The sequence below is a fragment of the Anarrhichthys ocellatus genome, unplaced genomic scaffold (assembly GCF_004355925.1).
Source record: "Anarrhichthys ocellatus isolate YVR2014 unplaced genomic scaffold, GSC_Weel_1.0 scaffold23, whole genome shotgun sequence".
NCBI classification, from domain to species: Eukaryota; Metazoa; Chordata; class Actinopteri; order Perciformes; family Anarhichadidae; genus Anarrhichthys; species Anarrhichthys ocellatus.
This window is the reverse complement of record NW_022280053.1, coordinates 4,275,408-4,289,554: the sequence shown is the minus strand read 5'-3', so window position 1 is coordinate 4,289,554 and position 14,147 is coordinate 4,275,408. Positions and strand designations below refer to the sequence as shown.

The window sequence follows — 14,147 nt, the reverse complement described above, 5'->3', positions numbered from 1 at the left end:
TATACAGTAGATGCAAAATGCACTGAGCAATTTAGCATATTATCCATGCTTACTTATGTGGGGATTATTAGTCTTTCCAGTCACATAGCCAGTGGTGGAGGGAGTTTATATTTGTGGTAATCTAGAACACTCCTGCTTTGCCTGTGCTTGTCTTATTTGCTGTTGAGGATTTAACTCTGTGATATTGAAAGGTATCTTGTGTCAGCCTTCTGAGCAGATGATGCCTCTAAAATGAAATGCATGCAGGTCAAGCTCCTCACAACTCCGTGAAGGACTGAGAGATGTCCTCTCTGAGGTCTTTGGTTAAAATCGTTTTGTCTGCCGGCCTGTAATAAGGGGTGAAAATGTGTCCTCAAGTGCAACAGAGTAGGCTAATACTACAAACACGATAATGGGAGAAACACTTAAACTGAGGAGGAAACTCCATTAGTTAGAGTGAGGTTAAAGGCGAGTGTTAATTGGTCAGTCAGAAGGTTAGTGCTGGATACATGAAATGAATGCATTGCCAAATTTCTTGAGAAGTGCTCCAGTTGGAGGCCAAGTGGATTGTGTTTGGGCAGATACTTTTCTTTTCCATATTGTTTAACTTGGTAGATCTTTTTATATTGTGCAATGGCTATCACATTATAACCCTTACCCCTGTGTTCACAACTTTTGATGAAATGAGCTGAGGGCCAACATTATAGCTTGATATTACATGGATCCATGCCATTCAGATCCAACTAAGCGACACAAAGTGGAAGACATCATCTGTGTAGTGTACGAGAAGTGACAAGAAGTGCTTCGTCTGAGCTACTGGAATTAAATACAGGTGGTCACAATGACGACGGGGAGGTCTCACCTAATTTCAAATATACGGTATATTAAAAAACACACACTTTGACCACTTGTAAGTGACTCATCTTACTTATTTGGAAATGCTAAATGTCAAATTAGATATTTCCCTACCTGGAAAAAAAAAGTATTCAAATGTCATTGTAAAGAAATCAGCAAGTAATCCTCTTGTCTTTCCAACCATGCCTTGCTTGAAAAGGGTTTAATACAGCTAGGCACACATCTCAGTCTTGACATACCAAACGTGGGTTCAAGATGGCATATAAACGCTAAGACGTCCCTTTTTAAATCTATAAGGTAGGATCCTAATATCATTTACGATATCTTTTGGAAAAGGACATTAGGCCCTATTTTGAAGGAGAGGACACATGAGTCTAAACTCATTATTGAGAACACAGGCAGTGGGCTAGTCTGCACACGAGGAGAGCAATTTTCCAAGACGTTTCACTGAGAGGAATAGCAGTAGGTTTTGTAAGGATATGATGCGTGGGTTGTCCACATCCAGCAGCACACCAAATCATTTTCTAGGAAATGCACTTTTTTTTCTGTGAGGCGTGAGCGATGGGGGAGAGGGAGCATGTCCCTACTGGCCAATCATTGGGCTTAAGGGCTGTCTGGATTGGAGATCTACCCCAGATCTTTGTTGAAGTGGTAACGGGAGCAAATAAGAGAAACGCATCACACTAGTGCCTGGTTGTCAAAAAAGTAAAACTGACTGTAGTTCACTGACCAAAGTACCTTAGTTAACTTGATTCACATGTACATCAATGGAGAAACACACCTGCATATCTACTACTCCACAGGAGCATGTGTGTCTGCTCAGCTCAACCCTTTAGCTGCTCATCTACTCTACTCCTTGTGTCCACAAGCCTGCATATTGTAATTGTGCTTTGTGGCAGCATTCCTTACTACCCTGTCAGCATGTATTGCCCTAGTTTCCTGAAGCACCATCTTCTACCTGGACTCTCTAAAAAAATGTTAGCTCATGCACAGATTGTCTAGCAGTCTCCACCTTCACTTTCCAATTTTCCCATCTTGGCAATCGCTCTCTGGATCTTATTTGGAGGATATTTCACAAAGCATGATCAGGGAGATTGCCAGATTGAAAATTGCTATGAACATGCATAATTTATCAGATACAGATTTTGCACATTGATAACAATTCTGTATGTAGCACAAATGGTTAAGAGGTTAATTGTACCTGGCCTGCAATCTCCTATTGCATCCCATGAAACCTGACCAGCTGTGAGTTACCCACTTACACCAGGAAGGATTTGGAAGGAAAATTGCAATTTGATGACTCAAATCATCTTTGGCGGTGGTTGTCGACACGGGATGCATTCTAGCCAGATGTTGAAAAGGTGTTGACACATCTTGTTCGCCCACACCACATATGTAGTTTATAGATGGTAATTTATCAGTAAGGGGGATAAATAACGCTACAAATTTTGGTGGAAGAAAAACTGGAATGACCATATTCACAGATGCCCCTTGAACTCTCATCTCAAGCTATCTGAAGGAAAGGAGTTTTTTTTAAATCATTTTTTTAATCAATATCGAGTGGTTGAAAATAGTTAAGTTTACCACTAGTCCGTGTAACAAATGGCCCCGACAATTGCTGCAACAACTAGAGTGAGCATGGGAAAGCCCACCATATACTTCTATCATAATGTTCTAAGCCCTTATAAGCAACTTTTTTTGTTCTGATTTATTGCCAGAAAAACTTGACAAACAGTGAATCTAATCTTCAAGATCCTAGCTTTCAGATAATGTATATCACTTCTGTATGACATGTATTGTAGAACTGCTATATCCCCCTGAAGATCCCCTGTCACCCCCTAAAAAAGATGGTCCATATGGGTATCTAAGGTCTAAAAGGTTGTTAGCATGTTATCCAGAAACAGGAGGCTACTGAGAAGGTCACTGCAACTACTACACTGCTGCCTCTTCTCCTACCTTTTTTTTAAGAATTTAGCATGGGGGGAAATCAAGATTGTATCTGGATATTAGGCACATACAATGATTTGTGGAGCCACTCTGTTTTTTACCGACCTGCCCAATCAATGATCTCTTTCTTGCCCGAGAGAAGTTGTTGCATTGTGCTATCAAAGTGTACAAGTCAGCAAATGTTTCATCCCATGTGAAGTTTGGGGAGTGGTTGGCTTTCATCTTTGGTTCTTTGTGGAGTATTCCGTTGTGATAGGATCCACAGAAAAGCTCTTTCTTTTGTACTCCACAACCCTGTGGATATGCCTTTTCCAGTTATGTGAGCACTGTTGCTAATGATCTTGGATTGGCTTGTTGTTAGCTGCAATTGGTTTTCTCCCTTCCCTCTGAAGTTTGATCAGAGTTGTTTTCTTTTTTTTGTCTGTCTCTGGTTCTCATGGCAGTATAGGTGCTGGGAGCTGCAGTTTATGTTGATTGCTTGGAGATGTACTTTCCTCTCTGTCCAGACCTATGGTCAGCATTAAGGATTGACCAGTATGAGTGGAGTACTTTGCTTTTGTGTTACTCTCCCCTGCACATTACAGTGTATTATTGGTGCAGGGCGTCGGCCATTTGTTGCCTGATGGGGACAGAGTTCTGCTTGCTCAATGTACTGTACACATCGAATAGTGTTGTGAGTGTTAAGAGGCTATTCACTTATGTCATTCTGTCAAGCCACAGTCAAGCCTAGAGTTTGCAAGAAATTTGGCGATCGAAAAATATCATATTTCACATTTAAAATAGTCTTGTTCTTGTGTAGCATGAAGGGACTACGGCTTGCATTATGTTGTGCACTATGTCGTATAATGACAAAAAATGAACCTTGAAATACATTGATATGCTTGATCTAAACTCACACAATTTGCCAAATAGTATTTATTTTTGCTCAAAACCATTTTTTATGTATTAATAACTTACTCTACATTTCAAAATGTGAAACACAGTCTTCACGTACACGTACTCTATCAAAACAAAGCGAACCTGACTCAATATAAAATAATTTTATCAAACCACACATGCTTTCTATCCATGACGAATATCCAGTCAATCATAGCAGAATTAATTTCAAGTTTCAGTTCTACCGCCATACAATAGACATTATTAAAACCATTATTTCATACAATTCAATTTCTTTTTACTGTAAAATAATCTACATTTATTTTTTGCTTCAGTGTTTGTGTGAATTCCTATCTAAAAGGGAATGTACAGAAGAAAAAATAGTAAGTGAAGAATTGCAAAAAAAAGCTGAATCAGCAACATGAAAATGTGGTCAGTTATTAAGAAAAATCGAATATACAATATACATTCTAATGTGTAAAAATGAAATACACAAGTACAGTAAAAAAGTGCACAGAGGGGGAAAAAACGGAAACATTAACAGTCCGGTTCTAATTTATACGATGTTCTCGTCCACGTCACATTTTATCTCATCTCTCGCTGTGCACAGAGGAACTCTTGACATGCCTCATCCACCAGCTGGCAGTTTATTTTACACAACTTACAGCAAATCAGCTATTTCTCAATGTTTCAATGACCGACTCGTTCAAAAAATGATATCTGCTGTTTCAATACAGTTTTTTAGGTGCTGCTGTTGCAGAAATGGAAGCTCTATACTAAACTGGATGTTCATTAGGACTTTTATTTCTAGCACGCTGTGTGCAAGCACTGGGTAAGCGTTTATGTAAAGAGAATGTATGCATTTTACAATTGTGTTAATTGATTGCATATTCTGTGAAAACAATATGAATTGTGTTAATGGTGCGGGCTGACTGATGTTGTGCTTCTTGTGTTTGCACATAACGTCTCTTTGGCATAAAATAACTGCTCTGCCCTCAAACATGGATACCAATCTTCTGTGAAATATTGAGCCCCTTTAGAAGGTGATGCCCGTGTTTGTAAAACTATGGCTACATAATGTAATGGAACCATCATTGTTTTAGTCAAGCCGCCTTTACCGAAAAACTTTGAAGTCACAACACATTGTGGTTTTGTTAAAAATGAAGATTTGTCTTTAAAAACGTACTCCCTTATTTGCATGCGTCTCTCTGCTTGCAATTCCCTGCTGTAGTGTTAATGTATTTCCATGTGCTGACTAGAAGCTGTGGAAGTTTTTTGATGTGTCACAACGAATACTTTGGCTCATTACGATGTGGATAACCTTATGGTTATTATCTAGCCTTTCTCCTGTTTAATTGACGCTTTGAAGTAACACATGAAAGTACTTCTTTCTGTCTTGTGTGTGTGTGTGTGTGTGTGTGTGTGTGTGTGTGTGTGTGTGTGTGTGTGTGTTAGATGGTGCTCGAATTCATTCTGTGCTCCGCTCCACTTTCAGCAGTCCTCAATCTTCACTGTAGACAAAACACAGTGATTGCAGCTGTGGGTCTGAAGCCCCAGGGCTTCTCTACAACAGGCCATAGCTGATCTACTGCCAAGTCAGGGCAGCGTGTGACTCTAGTTTTGTATGTGTTTGGTGTGTGAAAGCCCTAGAGACAGAAACAAAATACAAACAGGGTCATGCGGATGTCTATCGACCCAGCTGACCACATTTCTTCTCTAATTAATCCTCTATGCATATTTAAACGAATCATTTTAAATAATTTTCAGTTAATACATTTTGCTTCAGATTTCACTGCAAAAAACCCCGCATGAACCAATTTCCACCCAGATTGTAACCCCTGCTCCCCCAGGAAGATGCTGATTACCATGACGTCAATTTTTACTTGTTTTAACCGAACTAAAAATATATTTTTAAAAAAAGAAGAAAATAAATATCTGAAAATAAAGAAACATAACTTAGGCAGTCGTTAATTAGCCATTGGGCTAGCTCTGCTTTTGCAACACACTGCATAATTCATTTGACATCTTACTCTACATACATGTAACCAGATTTTAGAATTCGTATTAAAGATTCATATTTTTTATAGATAACTCCAGTAAACACAGTCAACCCATACTTAAAAAGTGACAACATGCCTTTTGCACATTTTCCTAATCCTATTATCAACATGCATATCTGAATTCAACTTTCCATCTTGATATACCTACATTAAAATCAATATCCCAGTATATAGCTATTCTCTAATCCCAGATATTGATCGTGCTCTGTGAACCGTCTCGCTGCTCAAAAGAAATGACATGATGCCCGCCTTAGCTCTCTCCTTTTCGATGTCAGTGAATCCTTCGTCCAAATGTCACGACTTTTTTTCACAGGATTTCTGCTCATGTGCACTCAAGAAGAGGAGTTGCTGCTTAATGGGGTGTACACACTGAAGTCGAACTCGGGCTGTGCAGACAAGTGTGTGGATGTGCCCACCAGTTTCCCGAACCGAAAAAGAGGTGCGTGACGCCTGTGTGGAGAGAGGCTGTCTCTTGTACTTAAGCCATCTTCCCAGGGAACACGGCCGGAGTTCAGTGGAGAGTGTGGTAATTTCTCTCAGTTAATGATTAGGAGCAATTTTAAATAGTTTATTCTGAGAAGTGTGGCAGAGGATGAAAGTGCAGCTAGTGTTGACACATGGGAAGGGACGCAGAGCAAACAGCCATGCAATGGGGGTTTATCCCGCCACAGCCAGCCATGCCTCTCCTGTCTAGTTGAGATGAGCTTCAGCAGCAGCTGGTGAAGTGATCCTTTGGTTCTCATTGCTTGAAGGTCACCGTAATGAAGTTGGGCTGGCTGGGCTTTAGCTGAAGCAAGATGAATTTCCAAATTTTATCTCCCCCTCCCCCCCCATTTTGCACACGCTACTGTAATTTAGTAATTTTCTGCCAAACCTGTCTCCCAGAAATGATGTCTTTATTCATTTTAAAGGAAACGTAGATAATGTTCTTGGTTTAATACTGTCAAAGCCTACAGTAAATCAACGTTTAAACAAAACCACAATAACATTACCAAAGAGATTTTGTTTAACCATATCAATTTCCTTTGTCAGCACAATGTCATTGGGTAGCAATGAAAACAGGGTTGTTTTCTGCACACTTAACTGTTTTGACTATGTATGTAAATGCACCTCATATATCAGATGCAGGTCATGTTCAAGGCTTTTTTAAAACCAAGCAAAAACAGCCAAAGGTCAAATAAAGAGTGGTTCTTTACAGCCCACCTTCGAGTATAATCTGTTGATACTGTTGCGTAGTCCTAGCCACACTCTTTGATTCTTTGACGCACTTAGTCCGGGGGGGGGGGGGGATGGTTACATGTTGCCTACAGTGGCAGCATTAATATTGAAGTCTTCTTTATCATATGTGTTGATATTGTATTTTTGAGAGAAGACGCTTCCATTGTCACAAATGATGTAGTAAAATAAAGTTAATGTATAATTTAGGGGCTCAACCGGAAAATAAATGACACATTACATGCATAAGAGGTAGTAACACAAACATCAAAATCAGTGCCACGCTGACTGATGGCTATGTCCACCGCTTGTGCAAGGGATTGGCATTCATTTGCGAATTTAGTGTTAGGTTTGATAATGCTGCTTTCATTATGTGAACCCATTGGAACCAAATTAAAAAACACACACACCGAGGGGTAGCACCTTCTAAATGGGGTATTTTTGTTTTACTTGCAGCTTAGCCGTTTTGGGCAGCTCCTCTAGATGGGATGGGAGTTGCAGCTCAGTAGGTGATATCAGCAAGGGTTTCAGATTTCGACAGATTTAGCTCAGAAGCTACAAATGTTATTTAATTCCAATCCAACCTTTCACGTCCAAGCTAAAGGGATTGTGTTGATACATTTCTTTCCTTTTTTGCATCTTAAACTCATTTACATTTACACACTTTTTCCTCTATCTTTTCATTTCAGGATTGCTTTTAAGATTTATTTTTATGGGGCTGCAGCATGAATCATCCGTTTCTGGAGCTATTATCCCGACTTTTCAAGTCCCTTTCAGGCAGACAGTACCAGATTGTCCTAAAGCCAGATCCACTATCTTTCCCACCGTCTAAAATATGGATCAAAGTAACCGAGGAGCCTGAAGATCAGGGGTTTTGGAGTTACAGTACATATACTGACAAACTGCTAAATCAATCCTCACCTCAAGGAGTTATAAGTATGACCTTCTATTTGTTGTCCCTTTCAACATTGTTGTGGTGCAGAGTCAGCTTACTGGCTGAGAGCATCAGACTGTGCATATGTTTTCTTCAACGCTTTGCTGGGTACTGAATGGCGCTTCTGTGACTGACAAGCTGATAGACTGAAACTCAATGAGATGGAAAGGCAAACAGTTTAACTCATCACTGTCAACTTAACATGAAAACAGATACAAATGTCACAAAGAGGAAAAAGAAGTGTGGAAAAGAGGGACATCATTTTTTTCATAATGGATAGCTACAGTGGCAAAGCAACACCTTTTCGGGTGACAGCTGCCATCCCATGCCCACCCTCCAAGCCTTTACCACAGCACAGCACAAGCTGGTGGATAACAGGTGAAAAAACAAGATGCATTCAGGTGCCAAGGGTCACTGCATCTGAAATGACCCGTAACAGCCTGTCACACCTTTTCAGCAATCCCGTACCTGAACTTCCTGAGATTTACCATTTGCTTATTAGCTCCAAATTGGCAAGTGTGCTCTCGATGCAGGAGAGATGCAATAAAAACAAAAACAAAAAAAAAAATATATATATATATATATACGTATATATAGAGGTGAGTGTACAAACACTGAGTCCACTTTAGTACAAGAGCCAAGTGGTGCCTTGTTAAGCCTCCCACCTTTTCAAGTCCTTTCTCCCCAGTATAAGAGGTTGCAACTCATAAATTCAGGTTGTAAAATGTGTCGGCAAGGCTTATATTGTGATGCCCTCTGTAATAATTTTCAGCATGCCTAGGTTGTTTATGTATAATAGGATTGTGTGTGTGCGTGTGTGTGCATGCATGCGCGCAGAGCTTTTAGAAATACCCTGGGTAAAAATATAAAAACATTATAATCAATTGGGATTATTTTGGATGGGCAAACAGTGCGGTGGGAGACTGAGACATGACAAATGAAATGGCCGTTATAGACGAGGATAGCTAGACCTTTGTGACATACAGTACATGTGGTCATCCTGTTCCAGCATGCTCTTTAAAAGTACAAAGACCGGTACAGACCGACTAAAATACAAACACAGGTCCTACCGGCTAGATTTCCTCCTATCTCTCTGGTTTTCAGAGTTGAAACCCTTTTCCTTTGGTGCAGCAAGGCGGAATGGAACGACTCGGGCCTTCCTTCCTGATCCTGACCCCCTGCAGCATGTGCTTGTGTTTCACCAGAATAGAGCCATGTTTCTCAAATACTTCAAACATACATCGGACTTGCAAGTGCGGAATTTATACAATTGTTAATAGTCATGATCTACATTTTAAGTCAGTACTCCAACTGATGCAGTAAAGTTGCAAACTTGAATTAATTTGTGCTCGCAGACATTTTTTATATATTTTTCCGCAAATACAAACTGAGAAGTACGACTTCCCAAATTTGCCTTTTGCAGCCTTCTCAGAGGCTGTCTTGTGCATTATAAATGACACATTTACATACTCTCACTTTTGTGTGAATGCAGATTGCCAGTTTGCATTGAGTTTGAGTTTGAGATATTTAGCTCGCTAGTACCAGAACTGACTGCTGAATGCAGCTGTTCCTTAATGTGATTACCAGTTGCTGAGCCATGTGGGGATTGGTGTTGTTGTCAGCTTTATTTATTCTCACAAACACATTGTCACATGCATATGTGCTCAGGCGCACATTTAGCATAATATATATATATATATATATATGCACTTTACAGTATTCACACACAAGCTGACATTTAGCTGTAAGTGTGTAGCAGCCACAAGTCGAGACAGTTCGTCTTGCTTAGAGCCACAAAGCTACTGAGGTCACATTGGAGTTGTGAGAGCCGTCACAGTCACGTGCACACACATGCATGCAGTAAATGAAAGTACAGTCTCATGCACATATAGTATTTATGAACACAAGAGCATCTGAATTCACAATCTACCTGTCAACATACGTACATACCGGCAGCTTCAAAATCAGACACGCTACTCTATTTCATGAACTACTTTCCTCCCATGCCGTCTTTTTTTTTTTTTTTTTTTTAAATTTTTTTTTTCAAACAAGCTGACCCGTGAAAGATTTTTCAATCTCGCCTTCACATGCTTTTATTGATTCACACGTCTGTATAATTATATGGGTGTTATCCTTGAAAAGCTACACTTAACCTTTTTATTTCTGAAGGTTTAGAAATATTGTTTGGCAGGTAGGATTGCTCCAGTTGACATGAAGTCTGTCCAATGAGCCAAATTCATGAAGGCGCTAACAAAAGGCAACACATTCATGTGATACTGTACATCCATAATGCTTAATGAGCACAAGGCTGCCCTTCAAATTCAGCTTCAAGCACCTGTATTGACAAACATCTGCCCAGCTGAAGTGTTTTTTTTTTTTTTTTAAAGGCTGGGTGTCCTGGCAGTTCGACACAATGGGTGCTGTTCTGTAGCTAACCTGTATATATAATTTATTGCACAATGCATACACTATTAATTTCAGCCTTCTTTGCGCTGCCATAACACTTTGGCACTCCTGTAGAGTTGCCAATCAGATGGGCACCCAGTACATAATTTATCCACTGTGTATATATAGTCACTGTATGTTTGTTTGTTTTGCTTCTCGTTTGTGTGTATGTGGATTAATCCTGAATATAATAACTTTATGTTGCTGTTTACATTTGTTGGCACTGCATATGGGTATCGGCTCTGAAAGCTGGAGTCAAATTTACCACAAATGTGCGAATATAAGCTTGAACTGTCAATTTGTTATGGACTCTGTTTGACAAACAAATCTATTAACTTGTGTATTATTCACAGGTGTTGACATTTTTATTGCAGTATAATGCAGGGCTGCCACTAACGTTTATTTTTTACTAAATATGAATCTGTTGATTATTTTTTTCCAATATATTTATGCAATTTAGAATAAATGAATGTCTTGACTGAAAAGGCTCCCAAGAATACAGTTATTATATTTGATATATTACATATATAGTCAAATCAGGGCAATGTCTTTATATTTCAAGAGTGTAAATCTAAAAGAAAAAAAGTATTTCTACTCACACAATGAGATAATCATTGTAATGTGTGTATTTGAGTTTATCTCAATCATACTCTCCACTTCTCTTAGGAGTAGATAAGGTCTATATAAGGTTTGTTAGTGTGAGCTGGTGTAAAATACAGTATACTATAGTTCTATCAGAGTGCTGTATGCCCTCGTCCTATGCAGAAGATGATTAGCTTTCACTATTCAGATTGAACTCATCACCTACCCTCCCTGCTTTCCCATGATTCTTAATCCTTCTCATTACAAGATGGATTGGAGAACTGTCTATTTCTACCTCCCCCTCTCCTGTGGACTTTGTATTCTCTCTAACCCGCATACGAGTGTTTTTTCCCCTGCAGTCACAAGTCACACTGTCTGTCTTAGTTTCTCCTTTAAAGCCTTTTAACACCAAATCACATCATTCTTGCTTCAGTATATGATTGTGACATCTCATTCTCCTTTTGCCTGCAAAGCTTTTGTTTATAGCTGTTGTCGTCTTTTTCCTTTCTCTGATCTTGTCTTATTTTTATTCATCTGTTCCCTCTAGCTTTAACTGTCTACTTTCAATTGTGTGTGTATATATATATATATATATATATATATATATATATATATAATGATGGCACAGTAAACATGGTATTCTGATCCTTTCTGTGACAAAACAATATGCCCTTCTTTTTGTCTGCATTTTTAATTTGTATCCAGCACAACACTGTGAGATGAGGTGTTATATAGTCTGAGAGCATAATACATTTTCACACAGAAAAACAAGCTGTTGTCATCCTTCAGGAGGACAGCGGGTGTCTTTGCCTTATCAAATGCTGACTGTGAAGTGAATGAAGTGAATAATGTATATTTCCAAGAAAATATCGCAGCTTTCCAAAGTGTTGATTAAAAGTTATTGAGAAGTCTTTTTTTATAATTTAACTGTAGATAAAGAATATTTCTTTCAAGCAGGGAAGTTTTTGTGTTGGTTGAATGAACTATTGTAACTAAGCCGATGGAGGCAAAGTAGGTTGACAAATCCGAATCGACCTAGAGCGCTCCGGAATTATCTAATGGACTTCAGGTCTGTGACAGGAACGGTGAAAGTGAGATTGGTATGCCCCAGTATTTGGGATTTGTAGTACTGACAGGGGCTACGCCTTAGTGTTTTGGGGGTTGATGGTGTTATGGGACTTGGTTTGGAAGGTATGAACGGCTGAGGGAGAGAAAAGCAAGATCAACACGGAAAATGACTCAAAGTGGAAGAAACATTGTGAAAAAGGAAGAAAAGCAGTGAAATAGAAAAGACCCTGGGACAGATTTCAAAAGACTTTTGCTCCTTGTTTCAGATGTAATCTGGATCACGCATACACACATACACACAGTATAGGTGTGAGTGTGTGTATTTTTGTGATCAGTGAAACGTTACTCTATCCTTTATGCGTATTTGAAGGAGGATCACGCACATGACACACATAATATACATGTATTGTTGACTTTATATTCCTCTGGGTTTACCAGGCTTCTCTGCAAATGTGCCCTTTTATCTTAGTTGCAAAGACCGATTATTGTGATGGTTTAAAGAATGGAACTGGCCAGCTTTCTGTTGAACGCTGCATGACAGCAGGCAATTGCTCTCTCTTGCTAATTCATTAAGCTGTTCCTTTTCTTTATTTTGTACATATCTCCTCAGAACTTCATGTGTCTTTTCCAACAATTCAGACTTCACAAACCTTTTTATAGATTTATATGCTTTGAAATTGCTGACTTACTGAATATAATGAATAATCCTATTTCACCATTACAATATGATCGCTCCTGGACACAGCTAGAAGGCTATGTCATGAGCCCACGCTTTAGTAAATCAGCCGCTAAATCTGACGCATCTTGAAAGTGCAATTTTGAAGGAAGGCTAATTTGTGCTCCTTCATGTACGTAAATCTGGTCCAGAGCTTAAGTAGTACATGACCCGCGTGCATCTACTGTGTGAAGATTACAGTAGTGTATTTCTATATTAGTGGCAAATTGTTTGTGTCTAAGACCTTCAAAGTGAAAACATTGTGGACAGTCCTCATTTCATAAAGGGACTTTATGAACTTGATTACAGCCTCAGATGATCAAGTGGGAACTTTTTAAAAACAATAGGGTGCCCAGTCATTTCTAATACAACTGTGAAACTGTGAATGCATACAAAAACACTTACGATCATTGACGCATTTCTACCTAGAGAGGGTCAAGGGATAATACATGTATCATTGTATGAAATATGCAGAGATTTACAGCGTATTATAGAGGAAATAATGTCTTAAGTGTTTTAATAAATTAAACCTTTTGATGAGATGTTAAAAGTAACACAAGGTGAGCAACTAATATGTTGAGGCTGATCTGTAAATGTGTCACTGTTGTCCTTTTTTAATATGTATTCATAAGACTCTCCGTTTCTGTTTCTCAGTTTGTCTTCCTCTCCATCCACCACCTCTCGGGCATGTACGAACTAGTCGCATATATTCAGAACCAATTTTACATCACATTGCCTCGGCTCTGCTCTCCACATACCGCCAGACTCTTGCACTCAGAAGCCAACTCGACTCTCGACCTGTATAAGTGCACCCGACCAAAAGGATAGCGACAGCTTTCTGCAAGCACTTCTTTTTTTTTTACACCGACTTAACAGAACTTTTAATCATGTCGAAAGTGTTTATGGTGCAGGCAAATTTTCATGAGCTGTGACATAATGGTCATGAAGTGAGTAAAGGAGGGAATGTTACCTGCATTGCACCGCACAGGAATGATGACTGTGTCCAATGAACAAGGAAGAGAGAATATGTTGCTCCATCATTGAAAATGAACTCATTTTAATAAGGAAGGTACAGCATGACATAGAAGTTTTTAATGAGAATTAAAAACAGGTTGATGCAGTGTCACTTATGTATTCCTTCTGTATTTCAAGAGTGTCCTTAGCTAAAAGCTAAAAACAACCTTTTTTGTCATTTATCTATTTGTCTCTGTGTGATTGTAGCTTAGAAAGTTTCTATTTAACCCTGATGAACTCACCCATGTCTGCAGAATCTGCTGTCTAAAGTACAGTCTTGCATTAGTACAGCAGCTTGGCTTAGCTATAACCAATGCAATCATTGCCTTATATATCTATCTATCTATCTCTCTTTCTCTCTATCTATCTATCTATCTATCTATCTATCTCTCTATCTCTCTATCTCTCTATCTCTCTCTCTCTCTCTCTCTCTCTCTCTCTCTCTCTCTCTCTCTCT

General features: G+C 39.1%; 1 protein-coding gene across 3 annotated transcripts in view; it reads left to right on the top strand.

Moving 5' to 3' along the window:
* The window catches only part of astn2 (astrotactin 2), a 186,627-nt gene that overhangs the window by 48,254 nt on the left and 124,226 nt on the right, over positions 1–14,147 (top strand). The window contains exon 4 of one of the 3 annotated variants that reach the window (XM_031859970.1): positions 6,031–6,156. The exons of the other annotated variants lie outside the window; for them this stretch is intronic. Within the exon in view, the coding sequence (XP_031715830.1) occupies positions 6,031–6,156 (126 nt within the window). The remainder of the gene's footprint in view (positions 1–6,030; positions 6,157–14,147) is intronic. 3 annotated transcript variants of the gene reach the window in all.